Consider the following 20,759-nt stretch of genomic DNA (forward strand, 5'->3'; position numbering starts at 1 on the left):
ACAAGCCACAGCTCCTCATGGGTAAATTAACCCACGATGGGCTGTTGTATCATGCAAACTGGCCCCACATCTGATGAATAATTAATGAATTAATGAATTGATAAGCACTGATAGACCCATCTTCCATGATTTTGTCTAATCCTCTTTTAAAGCCACCTAAACTAATGGCTATCACAGCACCATGTTGTGAGGAAGAAAATCCCGTAAGTCGATTAGGCTTCCTAGAATTATAGAATCCTGGAGTTGGCCATGAAGGCCATCGAGTTCAATCCCCTGTTCAGTGCGGGAGTCCAGTTTAAAGCATCCCTGACTGTCTAGTCCCTGCTTGGAGACCTCCAGTGATGGAGAGCCCTCCATCTCCCTAGGCAGTTGGTTCCATGGTCTGTCTGACTGCTCTGACCATCAGGACGTTTTTCCTGAAGTTCAACCAAAATCTGCCTTCCCGTAACTTCAGCCCACTATTTTGTGTCTTCCAGTCTTCGATGATGGAGAATAGGTTGCGTCTCTTCTGTGGGACAACCCTTTAAGCACTTGAAAAGAGCGTCTGCTATTGGTATAGAAATGAAATGAATGAATGAATGAATGAATGTGCTATCGTATCCCCCCCTCAGTCTTCTCTTCTCAAGGCTAAACTCCTTCAGTCTTTCATCGTAGGACTTATCCTGCGATTGAGATGGCTCCTTTACGGAAGTTTGCAGGCTCTTTACATGACACCGTGACCCTGTGGTGACCCTCCTGCACTAAATGCTCTTTGTTCTGTTTTTAAATAGATTGCAGATCACGACCTATCAAGTTACCCTGTTGTGTTCTGCTTCAGTTTCCTCCGTGAAAAGAGTTAAAGCGGGAAGAGGAGGAGCGAGATCAGTGAAAGATAATGGAAGACTCAGGTATGGGGAGAAGGGGAGGGAGGGAAGGAAGCGTGTGTAAAGGGAGTCAGTGGTGATCTGCATTTAAAACGGAAGCAGAAAGCACCGTTTTAAGTGCAGGATTTTAGGCTGGTGTAGAAATGCCCTTAGTTTCTACTAGGCTCCTGATCCTCTGTGTTGCCCATCTCTGAACTCGTTCTGATTTATCTGAATCCTTCTCAAAGTGTGGTGTCCAGAACCGGATGCAGTACTCGAGGCGAGGTCTGACCAGCACAGAACGGAACTATGACTTCTGGGAAGATCCTTCTTTTGTCTTTCCTAATTTACTGCAGATCCAGAGTTGTAGTGTTGTTGTTCAGTCCAACTTCATTGCAGTAACCAGGAACCCATTAAAACAGCCATTTTCCAACAAAGTTTGATTTTTTTATTCCCTCTTCAGGCACAAGTATAAAACACAAGTAACAAAATGGAGACAGGTTTTCTTAAAAAAAAGAAAAGAAAAAGGTTACATTTATTGAAAACAGTTAACACTTTACACAACATGCTCATAGAAAAGTCTTCCCCCCGCAGCCCTGAGGTTTAGCCAATTAATACAGATGGCCAGGTGCAGATATTGCAAACTATTCACAAAACAGGCAGACAGGCTTTGATGAAGAGAGAAGTGGCATGCAACCTGATCCTGGGCATGTTTACCCAGGAGCAAGGCCCAGTGATGTCAATGAAGCCTACTCCCAAGTAAGTGTGCATAGGATTGCAGCCTTAATCACAGCCACCCAGTGAGCTTTATGGAGATTCAAGCCCGAGATGTCCACACCTGCATTAGTGACATAGTTTTGTGACTCAGGAGGGTGGATAACACGGCAATACCGTCACTGGGAAACTGGACATAGCTCTCTCCATTTTGGCAATCCTCAATAACCATGTAACTCAACTTTATGATATATAAACAATTACGCGGGTGTGTGGGGGAAATGGAGGCTGGTGGTTCCGATTTTGGTGGGGCTGTGAATCCATTCTGGGTTTCAGCCAGAACCATCCGTAACTCTAAAGGAGGTATCCAAGGCATGTAACCATAATACCAAAATAGGTTCAGCACCTTGGAAAGCTCCTTTAGAATTCTGGCTGGTTCTGACTGAAACCCAGAATGGATTCACAGCCCCACCATAATCAGAGTTACCAACCTCCACACTGTGTGGGTTTACTAGTATATCTCCCAGGACCAACTGCATACTGTGCAGATCAAGTTTAGGAGTTGCAGTTTATGGCCCTTCAGGGCAGGCAAGCCCATTTCTCCATCCTATTTGATGTCTCACGATATTCCCATTCTACAGATCTGGGGGAGTTAGGCTAACCATGTTCCAATGGCCATTCAGGGACTGAGACCCTTGTAGAGATAAAATTTCAACCTAGATCCTAGCTCAAACAAAGTTAGATTCCTGGCCTCCAGTAAATTTTCTCGGCATCAGGCAGGACCGGCCCTACCATTAGGCAGAATGTGACGGCTGCCACAGGAGACAGATGCTGGGAGAACAGTGGTGCCCCCAGCCATCCTCCTGCATGTAGGTGCCATCTTGTTCTTCACCTCAAGCAGCAAATTGACTTGGGCCATCCCTGGCAGCTAGGGCTACGCTGAGCTGTGGAATGGGATCTCCTTAGCCATGTATCTTGGGGAAGTTCAAACACTCCCACCCACTCTGAACAGAGGGCAGAATCACATGGCCCTGTGCTTGATTATTCACTGTTTCCTATTTTCTGTGCCTACAGGAGGGAGGGGAACAAATGGAAAGTCCAATACATTCATACATTCAAAAAGTTTGTTCAAGCAGACTTTTCTTCAAGAACTTTGATCATTTAGTCTCCTGTGCTACGCTGGTATCTATGGCTGACTTGATATAGAAATATATACAAAAGGACCAGGTGATGGGTACAGTGGAAGCAGAGGGCTGAGCCACGCACAACTGCCAAGACACATTAAGAGAACAGACAGAGAAAAAACGAACACATTTGGGTGGCTGTCACTTTTCTACTCCCAGTGAAGGGAGATATACACATTTTCCCTAAGTCTGGCTGCTTTATTGCCATTCCATTGTGGCTATCTACATGTTTGTGGCGGGAGTTCCTCATCTGATGGGAGGGCAAGGAAGAACTGCCCATCCAGGAACAGAAATGGTTATACATATATCTGTATCATATAAATATACACATTTATTTTATGGAATGGAGAGCAATGTGCCAAAGTTGTGCACTTTGCTCCCGGAAGGACAGTGGTGAGGCAGTGTCCCTTTGGGTTCTTGAATGCCAAGGTTGTTTCTCCATCTCCTTTCCATATTATACATAATCTTTCCCAGCCGAGGGAGTGCTCTTTGGGTATGGCCGAGTTGGTGGGTAGGAGGTTTCTCTTCGGGGACAAGAGCAGCAAAGGAAGGCCCCACCCAAGATGGTCAGAGATGCAGCTGCCCAACCAATGAAGAGAGCTTGTCCAAATTCAAATCTGGGAGAAGGGGGAAGGGGAAAGCAATTAATCATGAACAGCAGCAGCTAATCATTGAAATCATTCATAACAAGAGCAAATAAGAACATAAGAAGAGCCCTGATGCTGGTTCTGACCAAGGGTCCATCCAGTCCAGCATTCTGTTCACGCAGTGGCCAATAAGCTACCCATGGGAAACCCACAAGCAGGACATGAGTGCAACAGCACCCTCGTGCTCATGTTCCCCAGCTACTGGTGTACTTAATAATAATTAATTAAAATTTCCACAACAAAGTAAAGGTCGCCTATATGCTTTGCTCAGGATGGAAACACTTCTGAGTAACAGCTGGTTTATATTTTAAAAAATCGGGGATCCAACATTTCCTCCTTTCTTGCTACCAGCAAGAAACCCTAGCGGCAGCTCCAGGCCCAACCTCTGTAACCATCACATGACTTGCAGAGCCTCATTGGCATGTCTGCAGACTCTGAACATGCAGATACTATGACTTTACCATTGTCACAATTTCTTCCTCCTCTATTCCCCTCCCACCGCCTTTTGTAACATCTTGCCTGATGAAAATGTCTGGAGATCTCAAAAGCTTGCACATTTTGGGTGATCTTTTGGTTGGCCTAATAAAGGTATTACACTGTTATGGATTTTGGAATTTAAATAGCCAGTTATTCCTGACAATCAACTGCTAAAATTAATATAGATGCAGCATGTAAGAACGCTTAATGAGGAGAAAGGTTTAATTGGTATGGAAGTTCCTCCCCCTGACAAAGCTCAAATAACCCATTGTTCTGGGTTTCTAGGAGAATTAACTTCATTTTTTTAGACTGATATCTCAAATATCCTGAAGGTTCAAGGAAGGTTAAAATAAATGTAAAGCTGAAGCCACATGATGTTGCTTACATATACTTTTCTCCATTCAAATTTCTCCCTGGCTTTAAGGGTTCCAACCAAGTTACGTAATCTAGTCTTTCACTGAGTGGCACTGATGTCTTTGGAATCTGTTCTTCTTCCTTTTGGTGGGCTTTGATACCTGGACTTCATTCAGGCTCTGTTCATGCACAGTTTGCCACAGTTTTCTGTATGTATTTTTGTTTGTTTGTTTCCATACAGGTCACCAGTGCATATGAGCATTGGTTAAATCACAGTGCAAAAAGGAATCCTTGTGCAATTATGTGGTTAGATGAAGTTCTCCTTTTGCATGGTGTTTTGTCAAAACACATCTGCTGTTGCACACATTGGCAACCTGTAAAGGTGGGGACAGGGAAGTGGATAATGCAGAATGATAATAGTCACACACTGCAGATGTACCTATTCCTAGGGATGGCAGAGAATTCTGCCACTGACTCCATTGAGGCTGGATTCTTTTGAATCCAGCCTCCAGAGTCCATGGCGGAATGGGTCCACCTACCTCCGCTTCCTGCCGGACCCACGCAGAGCCAGATCCTCCTCGCCGGCCAGCTCGGTACAGCAAATGATATGGCCGCCATTGCCGTGCTGTATCGCTGAGCACTCACTGCAGGAAGGGATCCGGACGCAAATGGCGTCCACTATGCCATTTGCATCCCTATTTTTTCACGCGATAGGCTATGCAAATATTTATGTAAATACAAATGCGTAGCCTATTGCGTGAAAAAATTGGGACGCAAATGGCGTAGCAGATGCCATTTGCATCCAGATCCCTTCCTAAAGTGAGTGCTCAGCGATACGGCATGGCAATGGCGGCCGTATTGCTTGCTGTACGGAGCCGGCCGGCGAGGAGGATCCAGCTCCGCGTGGGTCCAGCAGGAGGCGGAGGTAGGTGGACCCATTCCACCACGGACTCCGGAGGCCGGATGCAAAAGAAACCAGCCTCAATGGCGTCCGTGGCAGAATTCTCTGCCATCCCTGGTTGCTAGACCCCAGCCCCGAATCTGTTACCTGAGGCCCCAATTCTAGAGTCCTGAGTGTCCATTGGTACCAATGGAAAAAGGGTTTTTTTCCAAGCATAGTTGCCAGACAGGTGACAGTTTTCAAGAGGGATTGCAGCTCTCCTTACATGATTCAACATCTCCCCCCAAAATCTTCCCATCCTTGGCAATTAAGCTTGGGGGGGGGACCCCTTTTTCTATTGGTTTGGAATGATCTGGGTATTTTATTTGAGATTAATTGGGTGAGAAATAAATTGGCTGGCTTTACCTCCTGTGAAATTTAAATAAAACATAGTAATTATTTCTGAATTTGCATATATAAATTAGCATAAGCAAATATTATGCAGATTTCTGTCCCATGGGCCTGGGCCCCAGATCTTTTCAGCACCTAGCAACACCCCTGCCAGAATCTTTATATAATATGATTGCCATTCGCAGCCTCCGTAACCATCTCAACAAACGTTCCGATCCTGCAATGCAACTTGCATGCCTTAAAAGGCAGGTGGTATGATTCTATCGCACGACACCTGTCTGAATCATCAACTTAACCTCCCTGATCACAAATGATTAGGCATGTATGACAAAAGCTTGGGAAATTCTCCTATGGTACTACTACCAGCCGAACCCCAGTGTCAATGCCAAGGGGAAATCCTTCCAGTATCAGAGTCAGAATCAGTTACTATTTAATAAGCAAGCTGCATGCTGCTGAGTCACACAGTTATGGATGATTGATTTATTGAGTTGAGTTGATTTATACCCAAACTTTCCACCAAGGAAGTGGTGCTCGTGGCGGCTAACAAGTCTCTCCTGACGGGCGGATGTTCAAAAGGAGCCCCAGGGTGGAGGAAGGAAGGTAGATACATTGAACACTTAATTGGGTTACATCAGGTAAGTCGTGTTGGTACAGTTTCATAAGAACATAGGAACACAAGAAGATCCCTGCTGGATCAGAACCAGGGTCCATCTAGTCCAGCATTCTGTTCACACAGTGGCCAACCAGCTGTCGACCCGGAACTCACAAGCAGGGCATGAGCGCAACAGCACCCTCCCGCCCACATTCCCCCGCAAGTGGTGCACATAGGCTCACTGCTTCTGGCACTGGAGGGAGCGCACAAAGGCCCCCAGGAGACAAAGCAGTGAAAAAGAAGAAAAAGATAAGACATTCCCTTCCAAACTAGAAAAGGGCTATAGCTCAGTGGTAGAGCACATAGCTTTGTATGCAGAAGATGCCAGGTTCGGTCTCTGGCAGGATCTCCAGATAGATCTAGGAGAGATTCCTGTCTGAAACCCCGGAGGGCCACTGCCAATCAGAAGAGATGTTATGAGGTTAGATGGACCGAAGGTCTGATGCAGGATAGGCAGCTCCATAGCATCAAAATCCAATAAATAAACCACATTTTTATAGGTACAAAAGTTTGCTTCATAACTGTATGAAAAGTTTAGAATAAATCTACTCTATGCATTGCCTCTCCCCCAATAATATAATCATGTTCAGTACTGATAGGTAAATAATGCACATATATATATATAATCCCCGATTTTCAGGGGTTTGCCCTAGTAAACTGCCCACCCAAATCTTTGGTTCTGAGCCATTTTTTTGTGGAAGATTATCTCTCATTAGCAGGGATGTTCCAGGCCAAAACACAGTATAAACAAATTTGCCTTCCATTTTATACGTGTGGTCCAAGGGACAACTTTTTGTCTCATGGATTCTGGAACTAACCCACACCTTCAGTCCCATGCTGCTGCATAAAATCACCATTTACCTGGTGTTGACTGGTGTATAAGGGTTGAAGAAGTCCTGAGCAACACGGTGTCCATACCAAGATGTGGCCACCAAGGCAGCAAACCCTGTAGGTGGAGAGATGAAGGGATATGAGTGAGTTGAACTTCAAAGTACGGGCCCAGGTCTCGCAGACATGAACTGAATCGTGGGCTCATGACAGCAGATGGCTCTGAGCATCTGGGACTTGGTTTTTGGGTCACATTGCACCCATAGCACTGAGTGAGGAGCAACCACACTCAAAAGGAGCCCTAGGAGGTGCTGACATGAATTCAGTTAGACTGGGACAAGACGCCTACCCACTCCCCACAATTTACAGCTCTGTTTGGAGGTCATTTTTATTATTTCCAAATGGGAGTTGCTGTGGATACTGGTACTTCTTGCTTTCAGGGGTGCTTAGTGGTGGTGGCTTCCTTCCCCCCTTCCTTTTTACCTTTTAAATGCTCTCTTCCTCTTTATTCTCCTCACCGTCCCATGTTTCAAACTAAAGCTCTAGCAGCAGAAGAAAGAGGCCATGGGTGTGTTTCTCTCCTCCCCGCTCCCACCCCCCAGCAGCCCTAGCAGGAAGTCAGAGCAAATTTCCTTCCACACTTGTGCACTTCCCCTTTGCAAGTGAGGACAGAAAGGGGGCAGAGCCTTGGGAGTTTGCCTGCCACTATTGGACCCACTGGTGAGGAAGGAAAGTGGGGGACGGTTTGCCAAGCTATCCTTTTTGCTTCTGCCTGCAACAGTCATCCAGGAAGAGCTGCTTCTTCCAATTACCTAGACCAGCCTTCTCTGACCTGGTGCCCTCCAGATGTGTTGGACTGCACCTCCCATAATCCATGGGCAATCTGGCTGGGGATGATGGAAATTGTAGTCCAGCACATCTGAAGGTCGCAAGGTTGAGGGAGGCTGACCTAGATTTGCATTGCAAGCCTTCTCCTCTTCCGTTGTCTCCTGACAAAGCCATTATTTCTTACTTTTATGCCTGGCCTACCTTCCACCTTGGAGCTCAAGGTGCTTGGGGTCCACAGGCAATCTCCCCTCTAGGCACCGACCAGACCCAGAGCTGCTTTAGCTTCACCAGGTTGCCATATCATCTGCCCTCGGACCACCCCCTGGACCTTCCTATTGATCGGCCCCAAGCCCGCCAAAGGTTTGGCCTCTTGTGACCCCACTTCCTAGGAGTCAACGCCTGGGTCAGTGGCTCACACTAGCCCACTTGCACACTTGTAGCTCTTCCCTCTCTTTCCTTCCTCCTCACCCAAGTTCCCATAAGAACACAAAACTTCCAGGCTTGAAACAGTGCTGGTAGATATAGTCCCCACCCCAAAAGAAAAAGAGATGTTCTTAACCTGAGACAAGGAAGATGATGCCCCCAAAGACGGCCATCCTCATCTTCTTGACCTCATCATCCTCCATGCACTTCATGCATTTCATTCCGATCATGGCGACAAAGGAGCCAATGAGACCTAAGAGGATGCTGGCCACCATCAAGGCCCGGGTCGCCTGCAGGTCGCCTGCAAAAGAAGACATGCAACTGAGTCAGACCATTGGACCACCCAGCCCAGCATTGTCTACACTGCTGTCAGTAGCTCTCCAGGGTCTCAGGTGGAAAAACGGCAGTGTCTCTCATCTTCTGTCTACCGGATCCTTTTAACCAGGGATGTCTGGGATTGAACCTGGAATCTTCTGGGTTTAAAGTCTGTGCTCAGCTACTAAGCCACAGTCCTTGGAAGAACGAGTGCATTTCCCTGTCACTAGGGCAAACAAGACAGGAGATACCCTACATCAGCCTTCCCACACCTGGCCCCCTCCAGATGTGCTGGACTACAACTCCCATCACCTCCAGTTGGCTGGCAATGATGGGAGTTGTAGTCCAACTCGTCTGGAGGGCAGTAGGCCGGGGAAGGCTGCCCTGCCTGGTTTCATTATTTATTTATTGAAACATTTCTAGGCCGCCTTTCAGGGCATGAGGCCTACTGCAATAAAATACCATATAATAAAAGATAAGTCATAAGACAGCAAAAAGTCATAAAAACAACAAAACAACAACAACAGCAATAAAACATCTGGCTGAGACAGTGTTGAAACCCCCTTTTTCTATTGGTTTGGAATGATCTGGGTATTTTATTTGAGATTAACTGGGTGAGAAATTAATTGGCCGGCTTTGCCTCCTGTGAAATTTAAATAAAACTTAGCAATTATTTCTAAATTTGCATATATATAAATTAGCATTTCTAACACCTTGGAGAGCTCCTTTCGAGTTCTGACTGGTTCTGACTGAAACCCAGAACAGATTCACCACCCCACTGGCATTGGAGCACAAGCCTCCACTGGAAAACCTACAACACAACTGCAGTTATAATCCAGAACAATCCAGTAAAACAGAGGCCAGAGTGAAGTCTTCAAGGCCTCTCTAAAAGCCTGCAGTAACGGGAACTGTCAGACCTCTGATGGCAACCCATTCCAGAGGTGCGGGGCCCCTGTGGAAAAAGCCCTGTTGAAGAAGTCAGGATTCTCACTTTAGGGAATAGTCCTAAGGGGGCCCATCCACACCACCATTATTCGCCTGGTACGGTCCCCACCATATCTTTTCCTCTCAGGGGATCTTAGTGTGGGTAACCAAATGCTGAGATCTATGTACAGGTTCTGACTCATTCCCCCCTAAAGGATTTTTGAACCCTGGGCTGCGTCAGAGCATGGTGACTCATAATGGCAACCCAAGTCGGAGCATTCAGAAAACTGGGTCATGGCACCACAGAGCAGGAATTTCCTGTCTCCTGCTACAGTTAAGGATGAAATCATTGGTACTGTCACCAATGGCACCTTTTTGGAGGTGTTTCTATGGTGTGCCTACTGAACATTGAGACAGTGCTTTTGAGTGTTCAAGGTGCTTTTTTGTAATACTTACAACAACCCCTTGAGGTAGATCATTCTTGATTTATTTGTTTTACTGAAAACATTTCTACCCTGCCTTTTGATCCAGAGGCTTCCAAGATGGCTTACAACATAAACAAACACAATTCTAAAAGTAACAATTTTTTAAAAAGGAATCGTGCCCAGCATCCACCAAAATATATGACAGCCAGGAAAGATAAAGTATGGGCTCAGATGTCCATCAGTGGGGGGGGGGGGCATATGCAGAGGGAGATCTAATGCTGGGAGAGAATGACCTGCTCCACAGCAGTTCTGGGTTTTCCTCTTGCAAACACTACTGTGATTCAGTTTCTCCATCTTTAAAATGGGAAGAAGGTTGACTGTTGTGACATTGACATTTCAATGTTGAGCACATTTACTTGGAAATAAGGCCCATTAGTTTCAATGGATCACTTCCAAGGAAGTGACATACACCAGGTGAATCACAGCCTACAGCTGGTTTCCAGTACCCACTAACCTGGGAAGAGGCCCCATTGAACTCAGTGGGACTGACTGCCAAGTAGACCTGTGTAGGATTTTGCTGTTCATGTGATCCGACAGCATTGTTACCCACCCAGAGCCTAAGGGTTAGGAAGAGTTATATATCTCAATAAATACTTCACTCACTTATATAAGGGCTGTTTTAATAGCTAGCCCTTTTGCAAGAAACTCCAGGGATGAGTATCTGTTAAAATGCAACTCCCTTTCCACGTAATTATGGCATAGTTAGGGCCTGGGTGCACTTGAATCAAACACAAGATGTCTTGAGAAAGAAGGATTTATTTATTTATTTATTTATTTAATTTATTAATCGCCCATCTGGCTGGTCACCCAGCCACTCTTGGCGATGTACAACATACAATAAAACAGTTTAAAACAATAACATTCTACCATAAAAACATTTTCTAAAATACCCTAACCCACCCCAAATGCCTGCCTGAACAACCACGTTTTTAATGCACGACGGAAGCTCATTAAAGAGGGGGCATGATGGAGTTCCCTAGGGAGAGAGTTCCACAGAGTGGGGGCCACCACAGAAAAGGCCCTCTCCCTCGTCCCCACCAGTCTAGCTGTCCTGGCTGATGGGACAGAGAGAAGGCCATGCGAGGCTGATCTTGTTAAGTGGCCTGTCTGGTCACTTGGGGGAGAGGCAATGCATAGAGTAGATTTATTCTAAACTTTTCATACAGTTATGAAGCAAACTTTTGTACCTATAAAATGTGGTTTATTTATTGGATTTTGATGCTATGGAGCTGCCTATCCTGCATCAGACCTTCGGTCCATCTAACCTCATAACGTCTTAAGATAGGCTGGGCCGGAACCATATAGGGTTTTAAAGGTCAAAACCAACACCTTGAATTTGGCCCGGAAAACAACTGGTAACCAGTGCAACTCCTGCAGCACTGGAGTGATGTGATCTCGCCGGTGGCTGCCTTTAATCAGGCGAGCCACTGCGTTCTGTACCAGCTGCAGCTTCCGAACAGTCTTCAAGGGTAACCCCACGTAGAGCGCATTACAGTAGTCTAAACGAGAGGAGACCGGGGCATGTACTACCGATGGGAGCAGATGGTTGGGAAGGAAGGGGCGCAGCCGCCGTATCAGATGGAGTTGATACAGCGCTGTCCGGCTCACAGCTGACACCTGAGCCTCCATGGACAGCTGGGAGTCCAAAATGACCCCCAGGCTGCGGACCTGGTCTTTCAAGGGTAGCCGTACCCCATTCAACACCAGGTCAACATCCCCCAGCCCCCTCTTGTCTCCCACCAAAAGTACCTCGGTCTTGTCAGGGTTCAGCTTCAGCTTATTCCTCCCCATCCAGCCACTCACCGTCTCCAGACATTTGGACAGGGATTCTACGGCCAACCTTGGTGAAGATTTGAACGAGAGGTAGAGCTGCATGTCATCCGCATATTGATGACACTGCACCCCAAACCTCCTGATGATAGCCCCCAGCGGCTTCACATAGATGTTAAATAGCATTGGGGAGAGGATGGAACCCTGTGGCACCCCACAAGTAAGTGGCCATGGGTCCGAAACCTCCTGTCCCAGTGCTACCCTCTGGTACCTGCCGGAGAGGAAGGACCGGAACCACCGCAATACGGTGTCTCCAATGCCCAACCCCTCCAGGCGGTCCAGGAGGATACCGTGGTCAACGGTATCAAAAGCCGCTGAGAGGTCGAGGAGAACAAGGAAGGAGCATTCACCCCTATCCAGAGCCCTCCTCATATCATCTACCAAGGCGACCAAGGCTGTTTCTGTCCCATGCCCAAGCCTGAAGCCCAACTGAAATGGGTCTAGATAATCAGTTTCTTCCAAGTGTGCCTTCAACTGCACCGCCACCACCCGCTCAATCACCTTGCCCAAAAATGGCAGATTTGAGACTGGGCGAAAGTTGTTCAGAACTTGAGGATCCAAGGAGGGCTTCTTTAAGAGCGGTCTTATCACTGCCTCCTTGAGGGCTGATGGCATCACTCCCTCCTCAAGGGAGGCGTTCACCACCACCTTGATCCTCTCACCCAGGATCCCTCTGACTCCAGAATACTGATTGCTGAGTCAACATGTGACATAAATGAGATAGGAAAAGTTGAGGTAAAGGCTCCCAGAGACAGATGATACCATCACCTCTTTGCTCAAAGACATTCTTGGGGCTTTGAGTAATACCTATTGCCTTGGACTGTTCCTGTATTGAGAAATACAATTCACATCCTACAGTACTGCCATCATGTCATATCTGATCTAACGAGAGCACCATGGATGAAGCTGGTTCTTATCTTCCTCAGCCGAAAATTGCAGTGGGAGAAATGTCCATGGGACTTTCACTGTAATAACCACGTTGATTCTTTCAGGCCAAGGGATAGACATGGGGTAGACCATGGGCGACAGGAACTCCAGTAAAAAAAGAAGATACCATTCGAGTCCTAAGTTGGCCCACCCGTGCTTTCAGTGGTGTATGGACCAACTTTAGGACTTTGATGGACATGGATCTGACGGTTTCCCCACCAACCAGGAACTGCCTTCTTAAAACAAAATTTCTCTCCAGCTTTTTATCCCTCATTTAAAAAAAACAACAAAAAAATGCATGTAACAAAGAGCATCAGAAAGACCCATAGTTCCTTGTTAGCCTCTCATGTAGTCTAATCATTATTTTGACATGGCTGTATTGACAGAATTGTCTTCCTGACCCTGGGTACAGGGTCAGCCCAACCATACAGGAAACCCAAGACATGACTTGGGGCGGCGGGGGAACGGACGACAGTATCTTTAGGGCTCCAGGCACCACCTGAAAGATGTGCCCCTGAGGGTCCCTTGAAATTTCTTGGGGGATGTTGAGGCACACCTCTCAGATCACACCTACTTGCTTCCAGTGGTGAAACATTCTGGGATTGCACCTGCCAATTACAAAGAGCTCCTTTGCAAAGTAAAGCTGCAGTCCTTTCAAGATGCTGAGTCCCACTGTACTCGAGGAGCAAACATGTCTAGAATTAGGTGGTGCAAAGGGTGGAGTGTCCCATGCAGTTTTTTAAAAAGCAAAACAGAACTGATCTCCTAATTCCTTGTAGCCCCACCCCCTTTCCCAGAACATCTCTGGTCTCTTCTTCTGTTTTGCCTGCAAAAGGACCACCTGGGCTTGTTTGGATTACAAGTTTCATCTCGTAAAAAGTTTCTTTTGTTTTTCATTCAGGATGTTGGCTTTAAATTGTTAAGTTCCAAAGACAAAGGCCAGTCCAGAGAACTTCAGGTGTAGTTCCATGTACCCCCATTGCATTAGTGCATGGGAAAACTATTGCTGCCCCTCAAAAGTTCTTGGAAGAAGGAGATGCAAATGTACTCATCATTGTCATCATCTTTGTGTCATCATTTTTCAACAGCAGCCCCCCCCCCCATATTCCACCTTGAACATTTGTTTTAAAAAAGCAAGGTGTAAGGTAGCATTGGGACGACGGGAGTTGGCAGTCGAAGAAAGAAATATTAAGAACTCTCTGTGGCAGAAATGTGCAGCCTTCTCCCTACTGACACCTCAAGAAATGTCTGTCATCTTACTGCAGTTCTTTCTGCTCCCTTGATATTCAGAAATTCCACAGAATTGGAATTCCTGAGGCATTGTTGTGAGAATCTTTGTTTTAAACTGACTAGCCAACGGGGTGATGCATGGCACCATCCTGGGCACAGCTGTGGCACCAACTGTTTAGACAGGAGAGGGAGAGGGAGGCAGCTGCCAGTGGCCACTCCAGCAAGCCTAGTGGGGACAAAGCATTGTACAGATTGTGCTGCCCAGAGAGGGCTGCAGTGGTGGGCATACTGCAGCTCAAGAAGGCAAGCAGGTGGGATGGAGGAGGCCCATTTGCCCTAAGGATGAAGCTGCTGCTGGCAGGAGAAGAAAGGCTACCGTGAGAAGAATTTCTCTTGGAGGCATCTGGGCACAACTGAGATTTCTATATGGTCTGTGTTGTACTTTCCACATGAGAGATCAAAGCTAACAAAACAATTAGGGCTAGTCTTGCCATTGGGTTTAGGGTCTTTCTGGTCTCTGGAGAGTTTCCCGAGAAAACCAGCTACAACTACAAAGTGATGTATCATGTTCCTGTGGCCAGATCCAATGTGGATGGACTTTGCCCACACTCAGGGTCTTTTAGTGTGATGATAACCCAAGTCAGATGAGTGGGGCTCCAGGGATAGCCAACTTCTTTGGCGAGTGTGCCCCCACCTGGGGCACTGCAAGATCATAGAGTGCTGCTCTAGGGGCCACTACAGTAATATCCATCTGTAGCTTCCTGTAGCTTCCAGTGAGACTTGTGCACAAAATGTCCCAGTATATTGTGCCCACTCACCTTTAAAGTACCCTCATAAGATCAGAAGAGGAGCCTATCTTGGATCCATCTAGTCCAGCATTCTGCTTCTCATGGTGGCCAGCCAGAGCTTCTGAGAAGTCCACAACCAGCCAGGACTTGAAGGTAACAGTCCTCTCCTGAGCTTGAAGCTCATCCCTGCTGTTGCTCCTCACTAACTGACATTATTCAGTGGTCCACTGCTACTGCTCCATTCTTAGTTATGGTGACTAATAGCCACTGAAAGATATATCCCACACACACCATGAAGAAGTACTTCTTTCAATTGTCCTGAATCTGATGCTGCACATTGGTTTCATTGGATGACTCTAAATTCCAGAGGAAAGAAGAAGATAACTATTTCTCCTTATCCCCTTTAATTTGTATCTTGATTCCTCTATAGGTACTTTGTTGAGATGCTATCTCTTTGCTCATGCTTAGAGGACGCTGTAGCCTGGATTATTAATCCATGGATGGTCTTTTGGCCCATTACATATTTCAGATTGTAAACTCCCATCATCCTACAAGCCTTGAAGGTCTGATCTGTGCTGAGCTTCAAGGTTGAAGGATTTTTTAAAATTATTATTTTATTTATTTCAATATTTCTAGGCCACCTTTGGCGACGGCCGACAGGAAGCTCTGGCGTGGGCTGGTCCATGAAGTCACAAAGAGTCGGAAGCGAGCGACTGACCGAATAAACAACAACAAAGGCCACCCTTTAGGGCAGAAGCCCTCCCTGTGCCAAGACCAGCACCAGTGTTTCACATCCTCAGGCAGGTTGAAATGGAAACCCTCCCCACTCCGCATCCTGGAAGGGCCCTGAACCACTCAGAGCCCTTCCTGTTTTCTTCGCCTTCACTTGCAGAGGCAGCAATGCCTGCAGGTTCTCTTAGCTCTTCTATCCCTCCAGGCAGTGGTTACAATTGGAGCCACTGAGACTGGGAGCCAGCAGGGCTCTACATACCAACTTATCTCCCAGTTTGGGGTTAAACATGATTTGAAGCTTCACCATTTTTTTGCAGATTCCATGCTCATCTTCCTGGCCCCAAATACCCCACTGCATAATGTAAGCTGGTTTCTTATCTTTGAAGTTAAGTTTGATGCCCATTGTAAAACAAAACAAAACAAAACAAAGCATGCACACGCACACGCACACAAAAACAGAACATACCAGAACAGCCACTTTTCAATAAATGTTAAAAATGCTTTAAAAACTACACAGGAAATGAATTACAGTGCAAAACTGGTAATTGTAGGTGAAACATTTTTTTTAGAAATGACTTCAGGCCAAACCTAATTCTTATCAAACAAATAGGTCATTTGCATGAGCAAATCCTGGGCCAAATGGATGACTTCCTGGCTGTAAAACCCCTGCCGGCTTTGGTAAACAAGGGTCACCAACCATCCAGATATCCAGAAATGAGGCTCCTGTTGCCCGATGGCCACAGATGCTGCTAGTCAATAGTGCAGCTGAGAATGGGCCTCCCGAGTTCTTCTTTCCCAGACAGATGTGCAAAATAATACCACCCACATAATTGTTACATTTTGGCAGCGGACACGGCTGGGGATTAATGGTAGATCCCAAAGGCAAGGATAATGTTTTCCTGGTCATGAACAACCATGAACTTTAGCGGGACAAAGGTGCAGTCAGTTTGCCTTATAGGTAACAAATCGTACCGGAGAATGAAGCACCTATCTGTGTGTGGTAAGAAGTCACAGCCAAGATCTTCAGTGGGAAGGAGAAAGTCAGCAAGCAGTAATAGCTCTCAGGAATAGGGATGGGTGAACCAGCGATATTCAAGATCACTAGGATTCTCCAAACAGCCTCCCACCACTCATCTCATGCCAGATTCCTGTTTGTGTTTGCAATTGCTGCTCACTCTGCACAAATGGAAAAATTGCAGAAACCGAGCAGCAATCGAATGTGAAATTTGTGCAGATTTCCTGTTTTGTGCAACTTTTCTCCATAGACTAAAGCGGGGCTGATTCAGTCCACAGGTGACATTTGTTCAAATTAGGAAATTGGCACAAATTAGGAACTTGGTGCAAAAGTAAACTGGGAAAGTTACACAAACCAAATGTAAGCACATGTCCGGCAACTTGCGAACAATTTCAACACATGCTCACACTCACATTTGGGGCTTCAAACAGGGTGTGCTCCCATATTTTGCAAGCAAAAATGAAATTCTCATGTATCCCTACTCAGGAACTCAAACCACCCATGTGTGGGTCAGGATTGTAGCCAGAAAATGTAGCCACAGATTCATGGGTGTAAGTCAGAGAGACCAGGTGAGGGGTAGAACATAGGAAAGCTATCTGGCTGTCTGCACTGTTAAGGCCAAACAAATCTTGCAGGCAATGAACCGCTGGCTATGCTGGCTAGGGCTCAATAGGAGTAGCAGTCCACAAACATCTGGAGGGCCAGGCATCCCCCACCCTACAATAACCCATGTGGGAATAGCAGCAAAACAGGACTGAATGTGTGTGGGGTGTGTGTGTGTGTGTGTGTGTGTGTGTGAATGGATGGGCCTGTGTTTGGACAGGGGCTCAGATTAGTCACTAGAGGACCCGTTTACCCCTTCCAGCTCAGTTCTATAGTTATTATGGTTCTCTGCCCCACTGTATACATTTAATTGAATCTAGCAGTAAAGTTGCCCCTTGTCTGAACCTCTCTGAGGCAGCATGAGAAAGATTACATGGAGATTAATAAATGTGGAGTAGTGGCAGCAAAAGATCACTGGGAAGCTTTAGTGGGACTAGGAGCATGACTGGTGCTACTTCTGATGGTACTTTCTAGGCCCAGGGTTCTCCCTGAGTTGGTCAACTTGCCACGCTGGACTCACAGGGTTTTTTGTACCTGTAAGCTAAGATGGCTCTACCCTCTAAGACAGCGGCGGGCATTTGGAGGGCTACAAGTTGCCCATCCCTGCTCTAAGACTACAGGAAAGAAGCTGGAATCAGCCAAAGGGCAACACTGGACAAGGGAAATGAAATCAAAGCCCAGCCAGTGAATGTGGGAAATGTACGTTTTCATGGTTGCCAGCCATGCCATCATGGCTTTCACAGGGCCAAACTAGATGTAGCATGCAAATGCATTTAGTTTACTCCTTCCATTTTCTTAAACTGAAAAGTCGCATACAGAGGTTGCAATTGGGAGCAAAAGGTTGAAGGGCAGGGGTGGGGACATTTAAACCTTTTCCTGTTAGGAGATTTTCCCACTAAAAATCCCTCCAGCTGCTTTCCTCACTGCAGAGAAAAATTATGAATATGCATCTCTTTTCCCCTGCAAGAAGAAATCAACAGGGGGAGATTTTGAGCAGATAAACAGCCAACAGGCAAAGTGTTAAGCACTCCCTTTGGTTTCAGTGCTTTCCACTTAAGAGTGAAGATTCCCAAGACTGTACTTCAGGTGTTTGTTTTTTTTAAAGTCCAGGGCTGCACAAAACCTCCCCCCACCCCCCGCCTCTCTAGGTGGGGCAGGGAAAGAAATAATGTAGCACTGTTACCAGGGCACTGTAGAGAAAAAGGTCAGCTGCCCCACAAACCACCTCATAAAAAGAGTTAGGAAGTAATGCAATCACTCCCACCTGAATCTCCCCCTCCCCCAGAAGATGTCTGCCTCCCCTCCCCCAATCTTCAGGAGACATTTCATCCCCTGCCCCTCACTCCAGACCCCAAGAATCTCTGCAACACTGTTTGCTTATGGAGAGTGGCCACTTTGAATCACCAAAAAAGATGAAATGCACCAAAAAAAAAAAAAAAAAAAGAGAAAAGAGGACACTGAGTTGCATAACATTTGCACGTGCTGATTTATACATACAGATGCAAATTTGGGGAGAATGATTATAATTTAAATAAAAATACAGCACATATCACCATAGCGTGGAAGACCGTGACCAGGGGAGCTGTGTGCCTTGCTCAGTCTGCTGTCCATGTGCACCTTCAAGGCCCTTTACCTCTTCCCCTGATGGTTCTTTATCTTTAAATTGGACTTGGACTGCACCTCTTCAGAATATAGAACTGCCCTCTGACAGTCCTTCAAATAGAGGGCCATCCTCTCTAAAAAGAGGCGGATGGCCACCAATCGCTACACACCCAGGGGATATTATAGAAACACAGTCCACCTCGCCCCAGCGGAGAAGGCCGTGAGCAGGCGACCCGTGTGCCTTGCTCAGGCTGCTGTCCGGGGGCTCACTGGGGATGGACAACATTTCTGATGGCTCATCACCTTTCTAACAACATTAGGCTGGACAGCCCTTCAAACAGAGGACTGTCTTCTATAAAAGAGGACACATGGCCACACAGCCCTATTTTGTCCCTTTGTTGTTGTTCAGTCGTTCAGTCGTGTCTGACTCTTCGTGACCCCATGGACCAGAGCACGCCAGGCCTTCCTGTCCTGCGCTCTCTCCCGGAGTGTGCTCAAGTTCATATTCATTGCATCGGTGATGCTATCTAGCCATCTCATCCTCTGCCGTCCCCTTCTCCTTTTGCCTTCAGTCTTTCCCAGCATCAGGGTCTTTTCCAGGGAGCTTTCTCTTCGCATTAGGTGGCCAAAATATTTGAGCTACAGCTTCAGTATCTGTCCTTCCAATGAGCACTCAGGGTTGATTTCCTTTAGGATGGACTGATTTGACCTCCTTGCTGTCCAGGGGACTTGTAAGAGTCTTCTCCAGCACCACAGTTCGAAAGCATCAATTCTTCGGCGCTCAGCCTTCCTTATAGTCCAGCTCTCACAGCCATACGTTACTACTGGGAAAACCATAGCTTTGATTAGACGGACCTTTGTCGGCAAGGTGATGTCTCTGCTTCTTACTATGCTGTCTAGGTTAGCCATAGCTTTCCTCCCAAGGAGCAAGCATCTTTTAATTTCATGGCCACAGTCACCGTCTGCGGTGATCTTGGAGCCCAAGAAAGTAAAATCTGTCACAGCTTCCATTTCTTCCCCTTCTATATGCCAGGAAGTGATGGGGCCAGATGCCATGATCTTCGTTTTTTTAATGTTGAGTTTCAAACCAGCTTTTGCACTCTCCTCTTTCATCCTCAACAAGAGGCTCTTGAGATCCTCTTTGCTTTCTGCCATTAGGGTGGTATCGTCTGCATATCGGAGGTTGTTGATAATTCTCCCAGCAATCTTAATTCCGACCTCTGATTCATCCAATCCAGCATTTCTCATGATGTACTCTGCATATCAGTTAAATAAGCAGTGTGACAATATGCAGCCTTGTCGTACTCCTTTCCCAATTTTGAACCAATCGGTTGTTCCATGTCTGGTTCTTACTGTTGCTTCTTGACCCCCGTACAGGTTTCTCAGGAGACAAGTAAGGTGGTCTGGTACTCCCATCACTTTAAGAATTTGCCACAGTTTGTTGTGATCCACACAATCAAAGGCTTTAGCGTAGTCAATGAAGCAGAAATAGACGTTTTTCTGGAATTCTCTTGCTTTCTCCATGATGCAGCGAATGTTGGCAATTTGATCTCTAGTTCCTCTGCCTCTTCGAAACCCAGCTTGTACTTCTGGTAGTTCTCGGTTCGCATACTGCTGAAGCCTAGCTTGTAGGATTTTGAGCATCACCTTGCTGGCATGTGAAATGAGCGCAATTGTGCGGTAGTTTGAACAATCTTTGGCGTTGCCCTTCTTTGGAATTGGAATGTAAACTGACCTTTTCCAGTCTTGCGGCCATTGTTGAGTGTTCCAAATTTGATGGCATATTGAATGCAGCACTTTAACAGCATCATCTTTTAGGATTTTAAATAGCTCAGCTGGAATACTGTCATCTCCACTAGCTTTGTTGTTAGTAATGCTTCCTAAGGCCCACTTGACTTCACTTTCTAGGATGTCCGGCTCAAGTTCAGTGACCGCACTCTCATGGCTATCAGGGACATTCAGATCTTTCCTGTATAGTTCTTCTGTGTATTCTTTCCACCTCTTCTTAATCTCATCTGCTTCTCTTAGGTCCCTGCCTTCTTTGTCCTTTATCATGCCCGTCTTTGCA

The 20,759-nt window shown here is 46.4% G+C and overlaps 1 protein-coding gene across 6 annotated transcripts in view; it reads right to left on the reverse strand.

Moving 5' to 3' along the window:
* Positions 1 to 1,270: 1,270 nt before the first annotated feature.
* Positions 1,271 to 20,759, reverse strand: part of CLDN1 (claudin 1) — a 42,399-nt gene continuing 22,910 nt past the window's right edge. The window contains exons 2-5 of one of the 6 annotated variants that reach the window (XR_014789674.1): positions 8,377 to 8,541; positions 7,023 to 7,107; positions 2,054 to 3,357; positions 1,271 to 1,881 (exon numbers count right to left, since the gene is read on the reverse strand). Coding sequence is in view for 3 of the 6 variants with exons in the window: in XM_084847807.1 (XP_084703933.1) it covers positions 3,195 to 3,357; positions 7,023 to 7,107; positions 8,377 to 8,541 (413 nt within the window). In the remaining 3 variants the exon portion in view is untranslated. Of the gene's footprint in view, positions 3,358 to 7,022; positions 7,108 to 8,376; positions 8,542 to 20,759 lie in introns of all 6 variants that reach the window. The other 5 variants (XM_084847807.1, XR_014789675.1, XR_014789676.1 and 2 more) reach the window with 5 other exon arrangements.

This window comes from Heloderma suspectum, chromosome 3, assembly GCF_057233095.1.
Source record: "Heloderma suspectum isolate Gila_16-S chromosome 3, 16-S_ref, whole genome shotgun sequence".
In the NCBI taxonomy this organism is placed as follows: Eukaryota; Metazoa; Chordata; class Lepidosauria; order Squamata; family Helodermatidae; genus Heloderma; species Heloderma suspectum.